This window comes from Salvelinus alpinus, chromosome 36, assembly GCF_045679555.1.
Source record: "Salvelinus alpinus chromosome 36, SLU_Salpinus.1, whole genome shotgun sequence".
NCBI lineage: Eukaryota > Metazoa > Chordata > Actinopteri > Salmoniformes > Salmonidae > Salvelinus > Salvelinus alpinus.
The window spans coordinates 16,453,933-16,479,988 of NC_092121.1; the positions used below are offsets into that span (position 1 = coordinate 16,453,933).

The 26,056-nt window shown below is 43.8% G+C and overlaps 1 protein-coding gene across 1 annotated transcript in view; it reads left to right on the top strand.

Moving 5' to 3' along the window:
• LOC139565036 (alpha-1,6-mannosylglycoprotein 6-beta-N-acetylglucosaminyltransferase B-like) overlaps positions 1-26,056 on the top strand; it is an 88,495-nt gene that overhangs the window by 31,414 nt on the left and 31,025 nt on the right. The window contains exons 5-8 of the mRNA XM_071385043.1: positions 3,014-3,087; positions 3,416-3,583; positions 4,633-4,797; positions 10,891-11,060. Coding sequence (XP_071241144.1) covers positions 3,014-3,087; positions 3,416-3,583; positions 4,633-4,797; positions 10,891-11,060 — 577 coding nt within the window. The remainder of the gene's footprint in view (positions 1-3,013; positions 3,088-3,415; positions 3,584-4,632; positions 4,798-10,890; positions 11,061-26,056) is intronic.

Here is a 26,056-nt window from a genome sequence, read left to right on the forward strand (position 1 = left end):
CCAACTTTCTCCACTCCAAAATGTAAAAGTACCATGTACTTCGCTAAATTTATAACGTATGTCAGTTAATCCATAAGAATAGAAACATTCGATGGGCACAACTATCGTAATTATCTGTCCGTTATTATTTAGAATTCATTAGATTTAGGTAACTGTCTCTTCTATGATTCAGCATTTTAAATACGACTCCGGTCTCAATACATTATTCCATCAGATCATTTAGGCAACATAACGTATTACATCGAAATCGCCTCCCTATTTTTCTGAATGGCTTAGTCTTTCAATTTAACCTAAACAAGCTTTTAAAACATTCAGTTTATATCTTAAACAAACACTGACTAACCGTATTTCTCCCGGGCAAAAGCTATAAATAGTTGAATTACAATCATAATGAATTTTAGTCTATCGGTGCATAGGCTGAGATACGAACCCGAGACTCTCGCGTTGTAAGGCAAGAGTTCCACCCCTCGACCACCATCACTATTGGAATGACGGAGCCTCCCCGCCAACAACCCTATTATTATAATTGTCTGTAGTCGCAAACTCCGGCACCGAGACAATTTTCCAGAAAATAGCCCTAATTTAAAGGTCCAAGCTTTTCCCCAGCAAGGATTTTCCTTACTCTCTCTCTCTCGTTGTCTCTGTATTTACAGCCCACTGTAAAACTACTGCTGCCCCCTGTCCTGGGGTCCCGTCTCCTTTTACAACCGCACAAACCTTTCCTACTACCTGTCTGACCTTTTTCTGTCTCATCTCCATATCTCTTATGTATCTGCTTTATAAGCGATTCTAGCTTTTTTACATCTAGACGTCCATCAAATTCATACTTCTTTCTACATTTTTGACCGAAATCAATATTACTTTTAACTTCATATAACGCTTGTCTCCCGTTAAATCCGGAACCTCCTTTGAGGATTTACTGCCCATTGTTAGTAGAACATTATCTCTATGTATCTCACACTGGATGTGTATGTCACTACTCCCTATGTGCGTGGGTCTATATTATGCTCATCATCTATGTGTATCTTTTTGACCTGTGTATGTCTATATTAGGTCTCTATGATCTATGTGTGTGCTCTTTTTCCCGTTATCCTATTCCTATAGTTGCTCTCCTGACTCTGTGTGTGTCTCTTTATGCTCACAATCTATGTGTATCTCTTATTTCTATTCTAGGGTATATTTACACACTCTATGTGTATGTGATGTTTGATGTGTGTTGATGTGTGTTTCTCCTTTCTGGAAACTTTATCTATAGAGTTGAATGTCGATCGGACATTAGGTCTCACCCGTACAACTATAAGCTATTACCCAGGGGCGTAAACCCCTAGTTAACATCCCATTCTGTCGTGTCATAGGACTTTTAAAGTTAATATCTCGTATCTTCACTCCGCTATATTAGGCTTCCCTTCCTTTCTCCATTTTTGGACTTTATTTCAGTATTGAATAGGTTATCTTGTTCGCATAGAATCACCTTCCTTTCTCACCAAGCCTAGTTTATATCCACACCTGTTTTAATATATCTATCGCTACTTTTCATAGTCTCAGACTACTTCCCATATACAGATAGACTACTTAGGTATTAGGACTTTATTTAGGTATGTCTTTTGAATGGGGTCTATGGCTAATTTATGCCAGTTAACCATAAGTTATCCTATTTGTACAAAACGACCGTCCTATCTAACAACACTTATTTAATTTCCCTACTTAACAAACCTTGCAGGCCGTCACAAAGGTGGCCGGATCTATTATTAAGTTAGTTTTATCTGTGGTAGTGCACCTTACCTCAGGTCATCGCTGACCTGTCTCCTATCAATTTTGGTTACAACACAAAGTAAACCTAGTGAATCTGTTTAGAATAATCAAGCACCTATTATTGATTAATTCTAAGCATTTATAGAACATCCAATCCAAGATATCTTAAATATTTCCCCCCAAATTCGTAAATAAAGATTTACTGACCTGTCTTGTAGACTGGGAAAAGCAATGTAGGTTGGATCCCGTCACCGTCTCTGCCGACCTTAGGTATATACCGGCCTGTTATGGAACCCCAATGTCAGGGGACAGGTCTTTAATTTATGGGTCAATGACCCGCCCGTGCACGATATTACGGCGTGGTACCGTCAGACGGCAGGGACAGATATTGAGATCAGGCTCGAAGGACCAATTCTTAGGAGAATTAAGTTCTCATTCTTTAACCAATTCAATAATATGACTCAGTCTGCTATATCAGGATTTGTAGGATACTGATAGAAATAAAAACAGACAGCGGCCCAGTCTACAAAAGTCAAATGTTTATTTACGGGAACGTTCTGCCAATCATTACATGTACATTGGTTTATATACCTCTCATTTCGTCATAAATGTCCCTCCTCCTCTAATGACAATGATAATATAGTTTACAAGTCCTTCTCATATATTGTCTGCCACCTGTGCAATCTACTACAAGCCCAAGGTTTCGCCCCTCCCTGGGTGGGGAGACTTCCTTCCCTATTATCAGTTCCACAGTGGTCACAAGATGTCTGACACAGTTCCTTGCCTGCTAACAGTCCCTCTTTCTTATGGACGAACATTCTTCATCAGACATGATATAATTCTGTTAGTTATAATTCTACATTAAATGTATACATCATTTAGTCATTATTCATAAAAATCCCATCACACTAACCCAACAGTCTGTCTAACGCTCTGTTCTATCCCCATGGCCAGTAGAGTTAACTAACCCAACAGTCTGTCTAACACTCTGTTCTACCCCCATGGCCAGTAGAGTTAACTAACCCAACAGTCTGTCTAACACTCTGTTCTACCCCCATGGCCAGGAGAGTTCTGCTCTAATTTAAGAGACTAGTGCTAAAGCCAAGATATGCTCCCTTTTAGGCATGACCTGTTGAAAAGCTTGTCTGGTTTCTGCCTCAACTGCTCCATAGGGCTGAATAGCAAAGTTATGAGCAGGTATTTTAAGGATTCTGCCCATAGGGAGGTGTTTGTTGTTAATACATGTGTTTTTGTCCCACAGGTAAGGATGGCACAACAGGACAGTGTGAGGTGCCCAAAGACCCTCACTACCCAGACTGCCCCAGCAAGGTGGATGTAAGTCTGCATGTCATACAATTTCACAGTGGTTTTCCTGATCCCACAGTCCCTATGTTCTTTTGCTCTTGGACTGTTCATTACCCTGCAACTCCAGCTTTACGATCAGCTTCAATCAACCCTGCCTTGTTTCACAAGGATCAATGTCTAGTGCTGTGTTCAGATCAATGAAAGGACCTTGACCAAGTCCAAGTCAGATTTCATGGGTTCCTTAGCTATAATACATTAATTTCTACACTGACATTTGACCTCCTTTGACCTCCTTTGATCCATAGAGATACTGTATATATTTATTATTACTTGAGTCTGCCTTGACCTTTTCCCTCAGTGGATGCGTGCCCGCTGGACCTCAGACCCCTGCTATGCCTTCTATGGGGTGGACGGCTCCGACTGCTCCTTCCTCATCTACCTGAGTGAGGTGGAGTGGTTCTGCCCCCCTCTGACCTGGAGGAACCAGACCTCCACACCCACGCACAAACCTTTCCCCAAGAGACAGGTGGGATAGCTGGGTTGGCATGGGCTGTTTACAGGGCTGCTACTGTGTGTGTGTGTGTGTACAGAGTTTGTGTCTATGATTCTAGTCTTTGTATTTCATCTCCACTCTAATTTCCCTGTATCCGACTGCCACACAGTCTCCTGGGAGGGGAGTGTGGATATACAGTCACTCACAGACAGTCTATTCTCCCTCTGCCTTGAATCATGGCTGTTGCTGTTTTTCTTGTGAGAGCAGCATTCCAGTTATTTATGGGTCCACCAGGGCCAGGTGTTCTAGTTACAGCCCTCTTGCTGCTCCCCGGAGCGCTGTACACTACACACCAATGGGTCGGCTGCTCATTTGAATTATCTGTGCAGCTTAATCATGGATTCTAATTGCCTGCCTGGATCCAGCTGGACTAATCCTGTGACTTTTCTCAGGTGTTCCTCTGCGTTCACAGAAGCACCTACAAGTTGCTTTCCAAACAATAATTAACTTGTAGTGCGAAAGTAATGCCTCTCATATTGATTTTGTATGTGTGCATAAGCAAGAGCATGTGTGTGGAAGGAAAGAGGGACTGTGTGTCCCCACTGTGTGTGTGAGAGAGAGACAGAGAGGTTTGTGTGACTGTCTATGTGTGCCATTTTTATAAGTCCTCTGTGCTCCCTTATGCAGTTACAACATTGATTAGCACTTGGCTGCTCGGATTGCGCTGTGATCCAGCGATTAAAAAGGGCTGGGAAACATGCGGAGTGAAATGAAGGCAGCCTGTTTATGAGCATGAGGCAGGAGTCCCTCAGGCAACACTATCTGAGAGCCCTGCCTCCAGGGGGAATGGGTATGACATGGAGAGCTGTACTCGTATAACACCCATCTCCACTCAACTCCAAGTAGGGCTCCTGGATATTGGTGGTTACCATGTGGCTGTTTTGTACAGGCTTGGGGAGGTGTTTAATGTATTAATTAATTGTTTAATGTATTGGACTTATATAGCTTTTTCTAGGTGCTCAAAGTGATTAACATAGTAACGGGAGAATTTTTTTTTAGATGTTCCTTTTCCTGTCCTCCAGGCGGCATTCCGGTCAGACATTGGGGCCCTCCTGGAGCAGGTGGGAACGGGGAAGGAGTCTCTGAGTTTCATGAAGAGAAGGATGCGCAGGCTGGCTGCACAGTGGGCCTCGGCTGCACGCAGGCTACATGACAGTCTGAGGAGTCAATGGAGGGAGCAGAAGAGGGTGAGTGTGCGGTGACTGTGGAGGGAGAGAGAGTTTCTGTGTCTCTGCTATGAGTCAAAAGGTTGACAGTTCACTCATATCTCTTCCCATGACAGTGCAGGCCAGTAATATGCTGTACAGGTAGGTGCCCATTTTGGTTTGCTATATTTGATTCCCGAAACAATAGGCAGATACACTGACAAAAAGATGGAAGGTTGTCAAAAGATGGATCAAGACGAGGTGGCCTTCATGAACATTACAGTGGTGACATTTTTCTCCACTAGCGATTACGGACCCATTTGCTGTGAGTGGTGTTACTGTGAATGGCAGAGAGAAGTAGATTTGTAAGGAGGAGACTGACCAGCCGTTATCAGGAGAGCAGGCCTGGGATGTATTGTCTTTAGTGCTCTTTAATCAGCCTAACATTTACAGGGACATTTTCAAAGAGTGGTGGTGGAGCCTGAATACAGGAACACTGCTTTACCATCACTGATGAAATGACAATGACTGTAGAATCTCCCCAAGCCTGCCCTTTGTGTTGAAAACCTTTTCGTAATGTCGTAATAAACGGTTATAAATCAACCTCAGAATAATATTGACATGTGTGTTTACATGCCTATGCTTGTCTGCAGTGCACTAGATGGATTAAACAGTACCTGTGCTTGTCTGCAGTGCACTAGATGGATTAAACAGTACCTGTGCTTGTCTGAAGTGCACTAGATGGATTAAACAGTACCTGTGCTTGTCTGCAGTGCACTAGATGGATTAAACAGTACCTGTGCTTGTCTGCAGTGCACTAGATGGATTAAACAGTTCCTGTGCTTGTCTGCAGTGCACTAGATGGATTAAACAGTACCTGTGCTTGTCTGCAGTGCACTAGATGGATTAAACAGTACCTGTGCTTGTCTGCAGTGCACAAGATAGATTAAACAGTAGCAGTGCTGATTTTATTTTCACAGTGACGTGAATAACCACCTCCGTCACCGGCTTCATAAGGAATTGCATCGCCGATATTGTCCCCATAGTGAAGGGTCGCTGCTTCCCCAAACAAAAGCCCTGGATTAACACTGAGGTTGGCGCTAAGAGAAAGGATAGGGGACACAGGACTATCACACAGGGCTATCGCAGAGGCTACGGCTACAACCCTGAGGCTACGGCTGAGGAAAGGAACAAGTACAAGAAGTCCCGCTACGCAAAATATCAAAAGGACAATAAGGTATAAGGTGGAATAATACTATACAGGCTCCGACACCCGGGGCTACAGTCCATTACGGATAACAAAGGAAGACGTGCTCTGTCCAACGATGCCTCTATTCCAGACGAACTCATTGCATTTTATGCACGCTTCCACCGTATCAACACCGTTTCATGCGTGAGGGCCCCCACCAACCCAGACAACTGGGTTATCTCGCTCTCCGAGGCCAACGTGAGTAAGATCTTTAATCAGGTCAACACTCTCAAGGACGCAGGGCCAGACAGTATTCAAGGGCATGTTCTCAGAGCATGCGCAGATCAGCTGGCAGACATATTCACTATCATCGTTCCTGTTCCCAAGAACTCTAAAGCTTCAAGCCATAGTGACTACCGCCCTGAAGTGCTTTGAAAGGCTAGTTATGGCACACATCAACTCCATCATCCCAGACACCCTAGACCCACCCCAATTTGCATACTGCCCCAACAGATCCAAAGACAACTTAATCTCAATTGCACTCCACACCTATGTGAGAATGCTGTTCACTGACTACAGCTCAGCGTTCAACATTGTCCACTAAAAGTTTGTCACCAAGCTAAGGACCCTGGGACTGAACACCTCCCTCTGCCCCTGGATCCTGAACTTCCTGACAGGCCGCCCCCAGGTGTTGAGGGTAGGCAACATCACCTCTGCCATGCTGACCGTCAACATGGGGCCCCACACGGGTGTGTGCTTAGTCCCCTCCTGTACTACCTGTTCACCCACGACTGCGTGGCCATGCACGACTCCAACACCATCATCAAGTTTGCTGACGACACAACGCTGGTAGGCCTGATCACTGGCGACGATGAGACAGATTACAGGGAGGAGGTCAGTGACCTGGCAGTGTGGTGCCGGGACAACAATCTCTCCCTCAACGACAGTAAGACCAAGGAGCTGATCAACACATCGATGGGGCTGCAGTGGAGCGGGTCGAGAGGCAACATTGCCTCTTCCACCTTTTATTTACATATTTTTATTGAATCTTTATTTAACTAGGCATGTCAATTAAGAACAAGTTCTTATTTACAATGACGGATTACCAAGAGGTAAAAGGCCTCCTGCGGGGACAAAACACACATCACGACAAGAGAGACACCACAACACTACATAAAGAGAAACCTAAGACAACACAACATGGCAGCAACACAACATGGCAGCAACAGAACATGACAACACAACATGGTAGCAACACATGACAACACAACATGGTAACAACACAACATGACAACACAACATGGTAACAACACAGCATGACAACACAACATGGTAACAACATGACAACACAACATGGTAACAACATGACAACACAACATGGTAACAACATGACAACACAACATGGTAACAACGCAACATGGCAACATGGTAACAACACAACATGACAACACAATATGGTAACAACACAACATGGTAACAACACAACATGGTAACAACACAACATGGTGACAACACAACATGACAACACAACATGGTAACAACACAACACAATATGGTGACAACGCAACATGACAACACAACATGGTAACAACACAACACAACATGGTAACACAACAACACAACATGGTGACAACACAACATGACAACACATGGTAGCAACACGACATGACAACACATGGTAGCAACACAACATGGTAGCAACACAACATGGTGACAACACAACATGACAACACAACATGGTAACAACATGGTAACAACACAGCAGGGGCGGCAGGTAGCCTAGTGGTTAGAGCGTTGGGCCAGTACCCAAAAGGTTGCTGGATCGAATCCCCGAGCTGACAAGGTAAAAATATGTTGTTCTGCCCCTGAACAAGGTAGTTAACCCACTGTTCCCCGGTAGACTGTCATTGTAAATAAGATTTTTTTCTTAACTGACTTGCCTAGTTAAATAAAGGTTAAAAAAAACATGACAACACAACATTGCAGCAGCACAACATAGTAGCAGCACAAACTTTGTTAGGCATAGAAGACAAAGCAGCCACAAGTGTCAGTAAGAGTGTCCATGATTGAGTCTTTGAATGTAGAGATTGAGATAAAACTGTCCAGTTTGAGTGTTTGTTGCAGCTCTTTCCAGTCGCTAGCTGCAGTGAACTGAAAAGAGGAGCGACCCAGGGATGTGTGTGCTTTGGGGACCTTTAACAGAATGTGACTGGCAGAACGGGTGTTGTATGTGGAGGATGAGAGTTGCAGTAGGTATCTCAGATAGGGGGGAGTGAGGCCTAACAGGGTTTTATAAATAAGCTTCAACCAGTGGGTCTTGCGACAGGTATACAGAGATGAGCAGTTTACAGAGGAGTATAGAGTGCAGTGATGTGTCCTATAAGGAGCATTGGTGGCAAATCTGATGGCCGAAGAACATCTAGCCGCTCGAGAACACCCTTACCTGCCAATCTATAAATGATATCTCCGTAATCTAGCATGGGTGGCATGGTCATCTGAATCAGGGTTAGTTTGGCAGCTGGGGTGAAAGAGGAGCGATAACGATAGAGGAAACCAAGTCTAGATTTAACCTTAGCCTGCAGCTTGGATATGTGCTGAGAGAAGGGAGGAGGTTGAAAAGGTTTGGCATGGGCCCTCATGATAGATCCTCAAAACGTTCTACAGCTGCACCATTGAGAGCATCTTGACTAGCTGCATCAGAGGTAAGGTGGTATGGAAACAGCACCGCCCTCTATGCCATGGCGCTACAGAGGGTGATTCGGATAGCCCAGTACATCACTGTGGCCGAGCTCCCTGCCATCCAGAACCTCTATATCAGGCAGTATGAAAAGAAGGCTCGGAATATCATTTAAAGACTCCAGCCACCCAAGCCATAGACTGTTCTCTCTGCTTCTGCACGGCAAGCGGTACCGGGGCATCAAGACTGACACCTATGCACACACTCAGGACTCTACACACTCGCGCACACGGATACTCCAACACACACACAACAAGCACACACACTTACATACAATCATAATTTGCGCTGCTGCTACTCTGTCTATCATCCTGATGTCTAGTCACCTTACCTCTATATCTACCTGTATCCCTGCACATCGGAAATATGGTATTGGAACTGACCCTTTATAAACTGTGTTCTTCCTATTTCTATTTCTCATGGGTTTCTGTTTTTCCTTGTTATTTTTAGTGCTACATTGATATTGATTACTACATTGTTGGATTTGGAGCTGCAAGAAAGGCATTTCACTGTACTTGTGCACACGGCGTTAAAAACTTGAAGCTTGAATTATTCACAAAACCAAGCCTGGGAAAGGTATAGATTGACTGCAGTATTCTTTGAGTTTACCACTCCGAGCATTCTCTTCGTGCAAACCCCACTCCTTTAATCCTTCTCTAGTTAAAAAGAGGCTCATAACTTCAAAAGCCTGAGTGAACATGAGACGCAGTGATTGATAGGTGTTTGCTTTGCTTTGGGAAAGCAGGCCCGTCTGGTCTTTGGCCAAGAGATGCTTTCAGAACGTATATAAATAGGATTCTTCTTTTCATCAGTCTCTCTTTAGAGAACTATTAGCTTGGATAAGCCAGCACCAGCGCTGTCAACACACAGCATCCTTCCCAAGCCTGTTCCTTGATCAGCCTCCAAAAAGAAGAGTCTCTTTGTTCTTTTTTAACGGTGTGTTCAACAGTAATAGTTACTGTCCATTAACTGGCCCCTCTGGGCTTGGCTGCAGCGGCTCTGACAGAACAGAACCGTGTTTAGAAAACAGACGAGGAGGAACTGCTGTGCTGCTGTGAAAACGCAGATGAGAGAACGATAATCTGCCGATGGAAATAGACTCATTGAAGGGAGACTTCACGGAGGAGTGGAACTAGACAGCAGCCGTCTACCCCACCTGTCTCTCTCCTCTCTGTCTGCAACCTTGATTTTTCTGTCTTTTTCTCTCTACATTGCACTAAACTGTACTTTCATAAAGGCAAAATTGCTGTAGAACACTTTTATAAACTTCCAATTCCTTTTGTAGTCATTTGAAAATGAATTATTTCATGTAGTTTATGGTGATGTGACAAGTATTGTGTGGCTGGCATGAGTACCCTGGCACTGCAGTGACATGAGGATTCACTGGCATCATAGATGCAGGGGGCCTGTTGAGGTACTTCTGCCTGGTCATGGCGAGGCATTTGTGATGACATCTGTTGCGTCCACTCTTAACGAAAGCAGAGCAATAAATCGCAATTGATTGTCATCGATTTCCCTCTTTGTATTGTGTGCACTGTGCAGTCATCTTGTCCTCTAGCAATTTCCCTGCATTGTGCAATATTCAATGGGTCTGTGTTGGCTGCCTTCACTGTGTCCTTCGTTTTCTCCCGTCTTTAGTGAGAATGGTAAAACTAGTTTGGAGCACGAACCCCAGAGTGGTTAGTTACTTTACTCTTTAGAAGTAAGATGAGAAACTTTTGTGAGTCAAAAGTAACTGGGGAAGAATTAAAGGCTGCCATCTGCTGAGAAATCACACAGTCTGATTTCATTACACAGTTAACAAGCTGGAAGTCCCATCCTCTCCCATCAGCAATTAAAACAGTCTTGTACCATTAGGCATATTAATTATCTTCAGCAGGTCAATCACTATTCAGATTCCAGATTCAGAAATGGTGTTTTCCAAGATTTGCTTGGGAACGAATGTTTCATGGCTTGCATTACTACTCTTCCTGTCTTTTAGCATACATATTCAGTTTGTTGCAATTCATCTCTCTTATCTCCATTCATCTCTATTCCAAGACCAGTGGTTTGGGGTGATCTGAGATGTACAGACATGAATGAAGCTAATAGAGATAGCTATGGATAAGAACCATGGATCAGTCCTATTAGTTGGGAGCTCATCAGAATGAGACTGGAAACGGTTCAAGCCTATGGTTCCAACCCCTCAACCCTCTGTTTTTTTCCTCAGATCCTGGTGCACGTAGGCTTCCTGACAGAGGAGTCAGGGGACGTGTTCAGCCCCAAGGTCCTGAAGGGAGGTCCTCTGGGGGAGATGGTCCAGTGGGCCGACATCCTCACAGCCCTGCACGTCCTGGGACACAACCTCAAGATCTCTGTCTCGCTCAAGGAGCTGCAGGGGTGAGTCAGATGATGTCATGTTCTATCTATGTCTATATCTATATGTAAGGATGGGACCTATCACAGTATTCAGACTGAGTCTAGTGGTTCATAACTTCTTCCTCTGGCTCAGAGTATATAAAGTCATGCATGAGAGAGGACTTTTTCAGCACCATGGATAGCTCCAGGGAGAACCGTACTGTGGCCATTCTAACTGTTCTGCCAATTCTTAATCCCCTCATGAATGCTCTAGTCCTGTGACATATATTCATTGAGAGTCATGTGACTTGTTGTGACATCATGATATTTTTCCCACTTTGAGATGTTTTTTGCACACACATTTGGATGAACAAACAAGCTTATTTCTCTGGCACTCATGTCATACATATCTTATAAACACATCTCTATTTATACCGTCTTACCTTTTTAGGTGATGTGTAACCATGTATAAGGCAGCCCATCTCAGGGTTCATTCCCACACAGTGTGTTTGGTTACATTTGGTCTCACCCTGATAAGCCTCCTGTCTCCCTGTGGACTGGAGTTCCAGCCAGACAGACAGTGTTTGTGTTCCTCTCCCAGCTCACTCACCCCAGACAGACAGCGTTTATGTGTTCTTCTCCCAGCTCACTGATCCCAGACTGATAGCAGTGGCTGGCTGGGCCACAGAGCAACATCCGGTCTAACCAAGGCTTTATTTATCCATCTGAAAAGATAACGCTATTGATTTTCAAATCGGCCAGGTGTGACTGCTGGAGTTAAGAGAGCAGATGGTTCAATCTGGGAGCAAATGCCATAAACGTCTTGGAGGACCCAGTCCCTGCCTCTCCTTTTATCTTTTACCCTTTCCCAGTTTCACCCGGCCTGGTCAAAATTGCAGTGTTTAAGTCGGACTGGAGATATCGGATATTGTCGATTCCTGCCAGTGCAGACGTGAGGCTGAGAGAAATTGGACAGGCAGCAGCATATGGTGTGGCTTCTGTTATTGAACACATATTCCTCACTGTGGGGAAGCGTCAGAGTTAGAGCTGCACTGATGACTTAGAGCTTCCCTGTGATCTCAAATTGGAGTTTTGAAGAAAGCGGCTTTGATAAGGGTAGACTGGAGATCAGTGAGAGCGGATGGGATTCTGCCTCTTCTGCCCACGCTATTATTTACCTCACTAATTGGTGTCATGGAGTATTGAATTACTGCATTCAGTCACCACAGGGAATGTGTCTTGTGAATGTTGATGAAACCGCATGAGGCTGACAGTAATTGTCAATCAGAAACAAATTGGAGCTGTGCTAAAGCCAAGTTAGGCTCTGTTTCCACAGGTTGAAATGCTCTGTGTGTGTGTGTGTGTTTGAGTGTTCATGTGTTCTAGTGTGTTTGTTTATTGGTATATGTGATGGTCTACTGTAAGGCCCATGCAGCTCTCTATTTGTCAGGAAATGGAATGTGCAGCCTTAGAGAAAATATAATAGAAGGTTGAAATTGGAGCCTATTGGATTTATCAGACAGACCATTTCCCCCTTTTTCTCACAGAGAAAAGAGCCGCAGTACATTTCCCACTCTTTTTATGATCCCATCTTCTCAAATTGGCCAATAAAAGAGATGCTGAATGTCCAATAAATTCCTTTCCAGGACCATTAATGAATAGGAAAATCGGACATTTCTCTCTCTCTCTCACACTCTCACTCACTCACTCACTCACTCACTCACTCACTCACTCACTCACTCACTCACTCACTCACTCACTCACTCACTCACTCACTCACTCACTCACTCACTCACTCACTCACTCACTCACTCACTCACTCACTCACTATTAAGTTGACAGATTGCTATATGGGTTGCGTTCCCACAGATTCCCCCGGGGTTGTATCTATTTAGATTTCATCCTCCTATCTCCCCCACTCAGCCTGGGAAACATGTCATCCTCCTATCTCCCCCACTCAGCCTGGGAAACATGTCATCCTCCTGTCTCCCCCACTCAGCCTGGGAAACATGTCATCCTCCTGTCTCCCCCACTCAGCCTGGGAAACATGTCATCCTCCTGTCTCCCCCACTCAGCCTGGGAAACATGTCATCCTCCTATCTCCCCCACTCAGCCTGGGAAACATGTCATCCTCCTGTCTCCCCCACTCAGCCTGGGAAACATGTCATCCTCCTATCTCCCCCACTCAGCCTGGGAAACATGTCATCCTCCTGTCTCCCCCACTCAGCCTGGGAAACATGTCATCCTCCTGTCTCCCCCACTCAGCCTGGGAAACATGTCATCCTCCTGTCTCCCCCACTCAGCCTGGGAAACATGTCATCCTAATATCCCATGGTCTGCAGCGGCTGTTACGAGAGGACCATGGTTGATATTGTTGTTTTGCAGATCATGGGTTGCTTGATTTCATCCAAACCACCAGATACTGTAGCTACTACCACTCGAAGTTAGATATAGATTAGTAGTAGCTACAGTACCTGGTGGTTTGGATGAAACCAAGCAGTTTGCTTGAGTGGTTGTAATTATTTCTCATTTGTCACTTCCCCTGCCAGCTTTATGGACTAGTTCTCGGGCTCCCTTTTTTTCATACAATCTTTTTTTATTCAGACGTCTCCGTTCCACTCGCTACTTTAGCTGAGAGTCTTTTTTCTCGGTATAAGCTTCTGGCTCACGTCGCTTGCAGATGCTTAACTAAGCTACTTTGGTATATTTTTAGTGATATTTTGGACAGAGAGGAGGACGCTCCTCTGCATGCAGCCAGATTCATCAAGTCCGCCTTCACACAGAAAAACAGCTTGTAAAGACATTCTCCAAGGACTGTTTCATCTGTAAATTTTCATGATTAATGTAAGCCCATTTTTCTGTTGCGGTTGGTCAAGTTGTGGTAGTAGTTGGGGACGGTGCAGTGTGTTTTTCTATGTCACAGTATGGAGAAAAAAAGTCTGAAAATATACTGTATGCCCTCACCACTGTAAGTCACTCTGGATAAGAGCGTCTGCTAAATGACTAACATTTAAAAAATGGAAACATCCCATTATTGGTCACCCTCTTCCTCTGCTGTGTTGCCTTGACGGGCAGATGAGTCACTAGGCTGAGAGTGGGGATGGGAGGAAGTGATGAGGCTCCAGTCTGTCAAGGGAGGTGAGGTCAATTGAAGGGGGAGCCTCAGTGGTTGTGACATGATATTTGTCGGGAACAGCATCACATGTGCTAAAAGGTGCACGTCGGCGGTTAGCCGAGCAGTTTCAGACAGCTGTCCCTTCCTCTAGGGGATCTCCCCCCTGTTCCTCCCTGTGCGACGTGAGTAATTAGCCAGCACCAGAGCATGGCTTATCAACACCTGAGGAGGAGGAGAGAGGGAGGGGATAACAGCCTGACAGAGCTGGCTGGTTGGCTCTGTAGTGTCTACAGGGCCAGGAGAATACTGAGAACTCCCCTGCTACAGCAGCTCTGTCTGTCTCCACCCACACAGACTCTGTCCTCCACCCTCTGAGACCAGTAGGAGAGCGAGGGAGGGGGTGATTCCACAATATGAGGAACATCCATCATTTGAACCCTCAGCACGAGTCCAATCAGAAGCATCATAGAACCGTGCAATAAATAACGAGTGGGTTAAAACTGATCTGGAATCAGCGATAGCATCGACAAGAGCACAGCCACTATGTGTATGGGAAGGAGGCACTAAGAAACATAACTCTCCCTGTCGTTTTACCCCTATCAAATCACCCTTTTAGGCTGATTTAGGCCCCCATTAGGCTTCCAGAATGGGGGCTGCTGTGTGTGCCTGCAAGTGCTACTGCGCTCTCTCACCCTCCAGCCTTTCCAACGATGTGCTTTTGTTTCTCGGCTTTGAAAAGGCAAACTAAAGCAGCCCTGTTAAAAATAGACTGCTGTGTGTTTACAATATGTAGCAGTGCGCAGCACTTTTACAGAATCAGAGTTGAGAGCAGATTTTTATCGCTTGCAGTGATCAAAGCATTTGGGTCACGGCACGATAACATGATAGAATCATGTGACATGATTTAGCTGTAGCGAGAGGGATTCAACTTCATCCAAGAGTCGTAGCGTGATGCCTAAATGAGATTGAGACCAAAGGACTGCATGGTGCGTTATTGACAGTGTTGCATGTCAGTTTTCATCCAGTTTGAATCACTACAGTAAACAACATATGGATGCAAGATTTTGCAATCGCTGCTAGTTTCCTCTACTATATGCTGTATTGTAAACTCGGCAAAAAAAGAAACGTCCCTTTTTCAGGACCCTGTCTTTCAAAGATAATTCGTATAAATCCAAATAACTTCACAGATATTAATTGTAAAGGGTTTAAACACTGTTTCCCATGCTTGTTCAATGAACCATAAAGAATTAATCAACATGCACCTGTGGAACGGTCGTTAAGACACTAACAGCATACAGACGGGAGGCAATTAAGGTCACAGTTATGAAAACATAGGACACTAAAGAGGCCTTTCTACTGACTCTGAAAAACACCAAAAGAAAGATGCCCAGGGTCCCTGCTCATCTGCGTGAACGCGCCTTAGGCATGCTGCAAGGAGGCATTACACCGAGGCCTGTACTCTGGAGCGGGATTGATTTGGAGGTGGAGGGTCTGTCATGGTCTGGCACAGCATCATCAGACTGAGCTTGTTGTCATTTCAGGCAATCTCAACGATGTGTGTTACAGGGAAGATATCCTCCTCCCTCATGTGGTACGCTTCCTGCAGGCTCATCCTGTCATGACCCTCCAGCATGACAATGCCACCAGCCATACTGCTCGTCCTGTACGTGATTTCCTGCAAGACAGGAATATCAGTGTTCTACCATGGCCAGCAAAGAGCCCGGATCTCAATCCCATTGAGCACGTCTGGGACCTGTTGGATCGGAGGGTGAGGGCTAGGGCCATTCCCCCCAGAAATGTCTGGGAACTTGCAGGTGCCTTGGTGGAAGAGTGGGGTAACATCTCACAGCAAGAACTGACAAATTTGGTGCAGTCCATGAGGAGGAGATGCGCTGCAGTTCTTAATAATGCAGCTGGTGGCCACACCAGATACTGACTGTTACTTATGATTTTGACCCCCCCTTTGTTCAGGGACACAATATTCCATTTCTGGTAGTCACATGTCTGTAGAACTTGTTCAGTTTATGTCTCAGTTGTTGAATCTTGTTATGTTCATAAAAATATTTACACATGTTAAGTTTGCTGAAAATGAACGCAGTTGACAGTGAGAGGACATTTCTTTTTTTTGTTGAGTTTACATTGTAACATTGCTCTTTGATTTGTTCCACTTGAACATTGTGACATTTAATTGGACACACCCTGTATTTTGAAAAATAGGACCAAATATGAACACCCGTTATATACTGTATATATCCTGCAGTAGACATGGAGCAGGAGATCCCAAACACAGTTCACAGTAGCTGCAGAGGTGCCTGCTAGCTCCACTCAATCTTCTCCACATTGAGGTTTTGACTCACAGGACTGACTGTACAGAGCCAAAAAGTGGGCAATCGACATTCAACACGAACAATAAGCAATCAGTGAATAAAAGTGCGGAAATAGCATAACAAGTGGGTGTTCCACATTAAGAGGAAGCTGTGCTTTTGTTGTTGACGGAGGCAGCGTCTCAGTCTCTTATGCCCAACTCTCTCAACTGGCTCATTACTATGCCTGGCTCTGCTCTGCCAAGCAGGTCTCCACGCTGCCACTACCCTCTCTCTGCCCGTTTCTTTTCTTCCACACTGAGCCCTCTGCACCCCATGGCCCCACCCCGGCCTCCTTCCTGTGAATGTGGCACGGCATCTGCCACGGCCAATTCTCCTCACCGTCTGACTTCCTCCTCTCTGTGAGATAGACTTCTGCTCAGCTACAGTATAAGGTTCTCTCTTTGATATCTGGCAGCACGGTGCAGGTGGCCAGTCCACTCAGTGGGATACACCAAGATGGCCTGGTGCATGTAGCTGGTTCTTTTCTTATGGGGTGCCAATCCATCCTCCCTCCTCTCTTCTTCCGCTCCTTCTCTCTCCCTCCCTCCTCCTTTCTTCACCTACTCTCTCCCACTCCTGCTGAACTCACAGCAGGACAGTCCGCCCCAGATGTCTTTCCTCTAGTGTGTGCGTCAGACTCGGTGTGTGTGTGTTTGTTCGTGTGCACGTGCGTGCATGTGTTGCTTTTTATTCAACTGCTGCTCATTTTCAGCTGCATAACTGCAAATGTAATCCCCCTGTTCTCTCCAAGTTTGCAGGGATTTGCATATATCCAATTAAAGCTCTGAACACAGCAGATTTAGTGCATTTGTGTTCAATACTGCCTCATGGAGTCACATAATGCACTTTGTAATTATTAAACATTTGTTCTCACATTATCACACCACATCTTTTATCTGATCTATCCCTTAAATCATTGTTTTATACGTTCTAATAAATACAGTACCTCTGTTCTATTGGAGAACAAACTGGATGAGTTCCGTTCGAGACTATACTATCAACGGGACCTGAAGAACTGTAATATACGGTCTTTCTCTGAGTTGTGGCTGAACTAGGACATGGACAATATACATCTAGCTGTTTTTTCTAGGCATCGGCAGGAGTGTTGGGTAAGCTGAAAGGGGGAGGCGCGTGTCTCTTCGTTAACAACAGTTGGCGATCTGTAATATTAAGGATTCTGCTCGCCTGAGTAAGAATACCTCATGATAAGCTGTAAGCTCTATTTAGCAAGAGTTTTCACCTATATTTTTCGTAGCTGTCTATTTACCACATCAAACCAATGCTGGCATTAAGACCACACTTAACAAGCTGTATAGGGACATAAGCAAACAAGACAATGCTCATCCAGAAACGGTGCTCCTAGTGGCCAGTGATTTTAATGCAGGAAAACTGATATCCCTCTTACCTCATTTCTACCAGCATGTCACTTGTGCAACTAGAAGCAAAAAAACTCTACATCACCTTTACTCCACACACAGAAACACATACAAAGCTCTCCCTCCCCCCCATTTGGCTAATCTGACCATAACTCAATCCTCCTGATTCATGCTTTAAATAAAAACTCAAACAGGAAGTACCAGTGATGCGCTCAATACGGAAGTGGTCGGTGAAGCGGCTGCTAAGCTACAGGACTGTTTTGCTAGCACAGACTAGAATATGTTCCGGGATTTATCCGATGGCATTGAGAAGTTTACCACATCAGTCACCGGCTTCATTAATAAGTGCACAACGACGTCCCCACAGTGACCATATGTACGTAGACATATCCCAACCAGAAGAGGGATTAAAGGCAATATCCACAATGAGCTAAAAGCTAGAGCTGCCGCTTTCAAGGACCAGGACACTAATCTGGACTCTTATGAGAAATCCCGCTACGCCCTCCGATGAACCATCAAACAGGAAATGCGTCAATTACAACAGATCGAATAGGCTCTGATGCTTGTTGGATGTGGCAGGGCTTGCAAACTAGAACGGAGTACAAAGGGAAACCCAGCCCGCTGCTCTGTGACACGAGCCTACCAGACGAGCTAAATGCCTATGCTTGCTTCGAGGCAAGTAACACTGAACCATGCATGAGAGCACCAGCTGTTCCGGACGACTGTGTGATCACTCTCTCCGTAGCCAATGTGAGTAAGACCTTTTAAACAGGTTAACATTCACAAGGCCGCAGGGCCAAATTGATTACCAGGATGCATACTCAGAGCAGGTGCTGACCAGTTGGCAAGTGTCTTCACTGACATTTTCACTGACACTCTCTGACCCAGTCTGTAATACATACATGTTACAAGCAGACCACCATACCTGTGCCCAAGAACCCCAAGGTAACCTGTCTAAATGACTATCGCCCTTAGCACTCTTATCTGTAGCCATGAAATGCTTGGCTGGTCATGGCTCACATCAACACCATCATCCCAGACACCTTGGATCTACTCTAATTTGCATAACGCCCCAACAGATCCACAGATGACGGAATCTCTATTGCACTCCACACTGCCCTTTCCCACCTGTGCAAGAGGAACACCTATGTGAGAATGCTGTTCATTGACTACAGCTTAGCATTCAAGACCAAAGTGCCCTCTAAGCTCATTGCTAAGGACCATGGGATTGAACACCTCTCTCTGCAACTGGATCCTGGACTTCCTGACAGGCCTCCCCAGGCGGTGAGGGTAAGCAACAACACATCCACCACGCTGACCCTCAACACGGAGGCCCCTCAGGGATGCATGCTTAGTCCACTCCTGTACTCTCTGTTCACCCACGACTGTGTGGCTGCACACGACTCCAACACCATCATTATGTTTTTGGTGACACAACGGTGGTAGGCCTGATCACTGACAACGATGAGAACCTATAGGGAGGAGGTCAGAGACTTGGCAGTGTGGTGCCAGGAGAACAACCTCTCCCTCAATGTCAGCAAGACAAAGCAGCTTATTGTTGACTACAGGAAATGGAGGGCCGTGTAGGGGCCCTCCATTCACATCAACGGGGCTTGTAGGGGAGAACTTCAAGTTCCTCGGTGTCCACATAGCTATGGATGTATCCTTGTTCACACACACCAACCCAGTCGTGATGAGGGCACGACAATACCTCTTCCCCCCCAGGAGGCTGAAAAGATTTGGCATGGGTCCTCAGATCCTTAGAAAGTTCTAGAGCTGCACCATTGAGAGCATCTTGACTGGCTGCATCACCACTTGGTATTGCAACTGCTTGGCACCCGACTATAAGGCGCTACAGAGGGTAGTGCTTACAGGCCAGTACATCACTGGACCCGAGCTAGCTGCCATCCATGACCACTATACCAGGCGGTGTCAGTGGAAAGCCCTAAAAATTGCCAAAGACTCAAAACATCTCAGTCATAGACTGTTCTCTCTGCTACCGCACTGCAAGCTGTGCTAATGCACCAAGTTTGGAAATAACAGGACCCTGAATAGCTTCTACCCCCAAGTCATAAGACTACTAAATAGTTAGTCTGGGTAGCAATCTGGTTAACTATTTAACTATCTGCATTGAACTTTGACTTATCACATATGCTTCTGCTACTGTTTGTCTGTTTTTTATTCCTAGTTCTATTTAAATATCTACCTCAATTACCTCGTACCCCTGCACATCGACTCGGTACTGGTACTGTGTATATAGCCAAGTTGTCACTCATTGTGTATTTTTTATTACGTGTTTTTACTTTTCTATTATTTCACTATTTTCTTTCTGCGTTGTTGGGAAGGTAAGCATTTCACTGTTGTCCACACCTGTTGTTTACGAAGCATGTGACTAATACAATTAAATTAAATGTGATATTCCAGGTTATAAATGCCACTTTTCAGTGGGTTAGATGAGTTCCACCTGTCTGAACTGCTGCAAGGTGTCATGGGTGTGTTAGAGAGACATCCGAACGAGCTCAGCCTTTTAATTCTTAAACGGGGAACATTTTCACGCTGAATGGAATTTTACAACATGACGTCACAATCAGAACGATTGGGAACTTTTTCACGCAGGGAAGATTTTACATGACACAAGGCACTATACACAGGTGAAGCCACAGTATTTAGAACAGTGTGTTGCTGTCAGATACACTACATGTGTCATAATATAATATAGAATAGAAAGCTGTAAATTGTTAACCTCTACTGCCTCAGAAACCCGGATCCGGTAGCACCCCCCACCCCCCCCACACTGATTAGCATAGCTAGCATAGCTTCACAAGTAAATAGTAGCATCTAAATATCATTAAATCACAAGTCCAAGACACCAGATGAAAGATACAGATCTTGTGAATAAAGCCACCATTTCAGATTTTTAAAATGTTTTACAGGGAAGACAAAATATGTAAATCTATTAGCTAAACACGTTAGCAAAATACACCACTTTTCTAACTCCATCAGTTTCTTACTACTTCAGGTGCTATCACCAATTCGGCTAATCTAAGATATTGATAGCCACAAACCAAGAAAAAAACTCATCAGATGACAGTCTGATAACATATTTATGGTATAGGATAGGTGTTGTTAGAAAAAAGTGCATATTTCAGGTAGAAATCACAGTTTACAATTGCACCGACCATCACAAATCGACTAGAATTACTAGATAGAGCAACGTGTATGACCAATTTACTCATCATAAAACATTTCATAAAAATAGACAAAGCATAGCAATGGAAAGACCCAGATCTTGTGATTCCAGACAATATTTCAGATTTTCTAAGCGTTTTACAGCGAAAACACAATAAATCGATAAGTTAGCATACCACATGTGAAAACGTTACCAGAGCATCGATTCCAGCCAAAGAGCGCTATAACGTAATCACCGCCAAAATATATTAATTTTTTCACTAACCTTCTCAGAATTCTTCCGATGACACTCCTGTAACATCATTTTACAACATACATATACAGTTTGTTCGAAAAGGTGCATATTTAGCCATACAAAACCGTGGTTATACAATGGAAATAGTCACAACTCAAGCCTCAAAATGAGGAACGTCAGCTTTCAGAGTGATCTAGTTTAATCGAAAGCTAATCATATACTTGACTAAAAAATACAGGGTTGACAGGAATCGAAAGACAAATTAGTTCTTAATGCAACCGCTGATTTACATTTTTTAAATTATCCTTACTTTTCAATACAGGGTTCGCCAAGTGAAGCTATACCAAACAAAATGGCGAAATATGCGTTTAAAATATTTCGACAGAACAACGATTTATCATATTAAATATTGCTTACTTTGAGCTGTTCTTCCATCAGATTCTTGGGCAATGTATCCTTTCTATGTTATAAACGTCTTTTGGTCGATAGATGTCCTCTGTCCTTCGAAATGTCCACCACCAACGACCGACACCCCGAAACGTTTCCAAAGCTAAAAAGTGCACGACAAAGAAATTCCTCAAAATCGCACTAAACGGATATAAATTGCTATAAAACGGTTCAAATTAACTACATTATGATGTTTTTAACAACTATAACGACTGAAAACATGACCGGAGAAATATAACTAGTTAAACAACGATTTGGAATGAGGCAGGTCCGATGTCCATCTTGCTTGTGGCGCGCGGAGAAGAGAGAGAGGTCCTCCCACGTTTTGTGGTGTTATATGGGCTGGGATTGTGCAATAGACTCCATTCAAAACGTGATGACGTACAGACACCCAGAGGAAGACGTAGGCAGTGTCGGTTTCTTCATAGCATTCACTGTCGCCTTAAAAACAGACTCCAGATCAGGGGTAAAAATTTCTGAAATCTGACCCCTGTCATGAAAAGTGCTGTAGATATTGTTCTGTACCACTCAGAGACAAAATTCCAACTTCTATAGAAACTAGAAGGTGTTTTCTATCCAATAATAACAATAATATGCATATTGTACGATCAAGAATTTAGCACGAGGCAGTTTAATTTGGAGACCCAAATATGCTAATGCGGAACAGCACCCCCTATAGTTCCAAGAAGTTAAATCTACTGTTGCCCCCAGGGAAGGTAGGTATGCCACTGCTTGAGCCATGGTGAGGTTAAATTACTTCTCTAGCTTTTCAAGGTGAGAGAATATCTCGCAACTCCTTCACTTCCCTTGTGGGGGTGTATTAGATTGACCATGCTGACTTTGCTACAGTGTATCTGTCCTTAATAAAATACAGAGCAAATCCCTCTATATACACACACACACACACACACAAAAGTTTGCCACAGTAGACCACAGTGGGGGCAAATCACCCCATTTAGGAGCAGTCATGCTTGAAATAAACCTGACGTGTTCATTTCCAATAGTAAAACATGACACTACCCGACAAAAATGCAAACTGTCCAAGTTGAGTTATTTGAATGCCAGACACAGGGTATGATTTTACTGTAGGTCTTTGGGTTACTATGCAGGCCCACACTGCAATCAGATTAATTTCAGTCAGGTGAAGTGTACAAGGCTTGTGTTGGGGTGCTGTTTGGATGCACACACAGGATACCTCCATACAAGTGGCTTGACTAGTGCTATGTATTCTTGAGTGAGGTGCAGGCAAAGAGAATTGAATCCACTCTTGAGTGAAGACCCCTTTTGTTTTTGTAAGCCTTTATACAATTGACTGATGAAGCTCTAGTCTAAAGCAGTGACGGCTGACAAAGACTCTCTGCTCGTTATCAAATCTACTGCAGAAACATTCTACCGTGCCTGTTTCCACCCGTTTGCAATTCCGACTAAATCAGTTGAGCAAACAAAAGCAAAATCGATAGCTTTTATTTGCAGGTGTGTGTGTGTGTGTGTGTTGACTGTTTGTGTCTGTTTATTCACACTATTTATACAGTAGCAGTCTAAGCCTTTCTGCTGTTATCGCAAAGCCCCGCTAGAACAGCTGTGAGCACGAACACATTCAGAAGACCACACAGCAAAGCATCTAAATCAACCACACAAACACTGTCATCCTTCATCTACATAGATCTATACAACTTAGCCTGGAAATTGTGCAATCAGGTTAATATGTTAACAAGATTTTGTGTGCAGAATGCACATTATTGACACACATGTTGTGCTGTATGGACCAGATCTGGGTAAAATTAAACTATTCAACAAACTCAACTAGTTTGATAGTATAAAAATAAGTTACATTGAATTTTGAGGTGGATAACATCTTATCTTTAAGCTATCATTATCTCTACCTCTGCTTATACCATGTCATTTAGAGAACTGCTCTCCCTGTCTCCCCCTGCAATTACATTTCCTCTCCCACAGAGGCTGTCCATCTCCCTTTAAAAAGGCAATGTGTTGACAATATTCCCGTCTGCTGTGCAATCACAAAAAAATCTTATAATTTAGAGGCAGACATAATTCAGCTGAAAACCGTTTGATTGCAGGGGCCATTTTGTGTCTGACAGCCTCCTGAGAGTTTGGCTCTGGCAAAGGGAAGCAATTACTCTGGCTGCTGACTAGTGCAATCTCACTGCATCTGAAGAACACTCCAACATTAGAAATCTAGCCACTCTGTAAAGTGGAATCCGGAGGAATTAATCAAGGCCTGCAATTTACCTGTTTACCTTGTATGCTGGACTAATGTCAGTGTGTGTGGCGTTTGATTTGTGTCTCCTTAGCTGAATAGCAAAACTTAGACTTTTTCACAGTCAGTCAGAGAACACCAAGACTCTGTCATTGTTTTCCCCCAGCTATTTCTGGAAATTGTAACGAGTGGCCAATTTCCTGGACTCCAATTCTTGGTGTTACGGGTCATTAGCATAAGTGGTAGCTGCAGAACTGTGTGCATTTCTGACTGCCAGAGAGATAAAAGTCTGGATAGGAGGCAGATAGCTGTCATTTTCATTCCAATACCTCACTACCTCTTCCACAGGGTGTCATATGGAAGCTTCTCCCTACTCAGCCATGCATTACGGACAGCAATGAGATGGTAAATCAAGTGTTTAGATATCCCTATACATACTGCCTATCCGTTATCTCTCTGAGGTGATTGTGGGTCACTGATATGGCTAAATAATCAACAACATCAATGGTTATTGAGAGTGAGTCACTCATATGAGAGAGGCAGGTAATATTGTTGTGACAGACATCAGAATATGTGAATAACAGGCAGGGTCCACCCTCTGTTTTGAAAAATTTATTTACAATACCTTTGGCCATTTTACAAAGACTGCAGGTGTTTTCAGGGCCAGGTGGCTGGTGTAGAGAATTGTTTACAAAGGGAAATAAATTAAAATGTGTTTGTTTGCATTTTGGCAAGCAAATGATTGTTTTCATGACGATACCGTTTTTAGTGCGGAAAGTCTAAAAAGCTTAGGCCTCTTGAGGTGAGCTGAGATGCATTGCTTGTTTTATTGCTCACGGCAACACATACACCTTTTCTTTCATTTCCCTACTAATTGCACATAGAGCGAGTTGCAAAGCAATGGCTGAATTAGGAACATTCTCTGACCCATTTCTGCACCTCCACCTATCAGACTTCTGGTATCATTCCCCTTACACCAGACACATCTAGTTGATGTGACTAGAGCTGGGGGCTCTGACGGCTGGGGCTCCCCATCTCTCTCTCACACACACAACTTGGGAGATGGCACACAACATTTATGGAAACATCCAGGCCATTTCAGAGCATTATAATTACCCTGCTTAAGCCATTTCAGCTTTTTATAGCAACATAGTATGTCAGCTGCTTTTTACAGGAACATAGTATTTCAGCTGCTTTTTACAGCAACATAGTATGTCAGCTGCCTTTTACAGGAACAGAGTATGTCAGCTGCCTTTTACAGGAACAGAGTATGTCAGCTGCTTTTTACAGGAACAGAGTATTTTAGCTGCTTTTTACAGCAACATAGTATTTCAGCTGCTTTTTACAGCAACATAGTATTTTAGCTGCTTTTTACAGCAACATAGTATTTTAGCTGCTTTTTACAGCAACATAGTATTTTAGCTGCTTTTTACAGCAACATAGTATTTTAGCTGCTTTTTACAGCAACATAGTATTTTAGCTGCTTTTTACAGCAACATAGTATTTTAGCTGCTTTTTACAGCAACATAGTATTTTAGCTGCTTTTTACAGCAACATAGTATTTCAGCTACTTTTTACAGCAACATAGTATTTTAGCTGCTTTTTACAGCAACATAGTATTTCAGCTGCTTTTTACAGCAACATAGTATTTTAGCTGCTTTTTACAGCAACATAGTATTTCAGCTGATTTTTACAGCAACATAGTATTTTAGCTGCTTTTTACTGTGTCTTGTTCCCTTCATTGTGTGGATATACAGTCTTACTACACATTGTCCAGTTCCCTATAATGTATTTATTTTCCAAGTCTGTTGTTATTCTCCGTGTCGATTGTTAATATACATTCATATTGACAGTGGATATACAGTACCAGTCAAAAGTCTGGATACACCTACTCATTCAAGGGTTTTTCTTTCTTTTTACTATTTTCTACATTGTAGAATAAATGTGAAGACATCAAACCTATGAAATAACACATGCCAAGAGTGTGCAAAGCTGTCATCAAGGCCAAGGGTGGCTACTTTGAAGAACCTCAATATAAAATATATTTTGATTTGTTTAAAGCATTTTTGGTTACTACATGATTCCATATGTG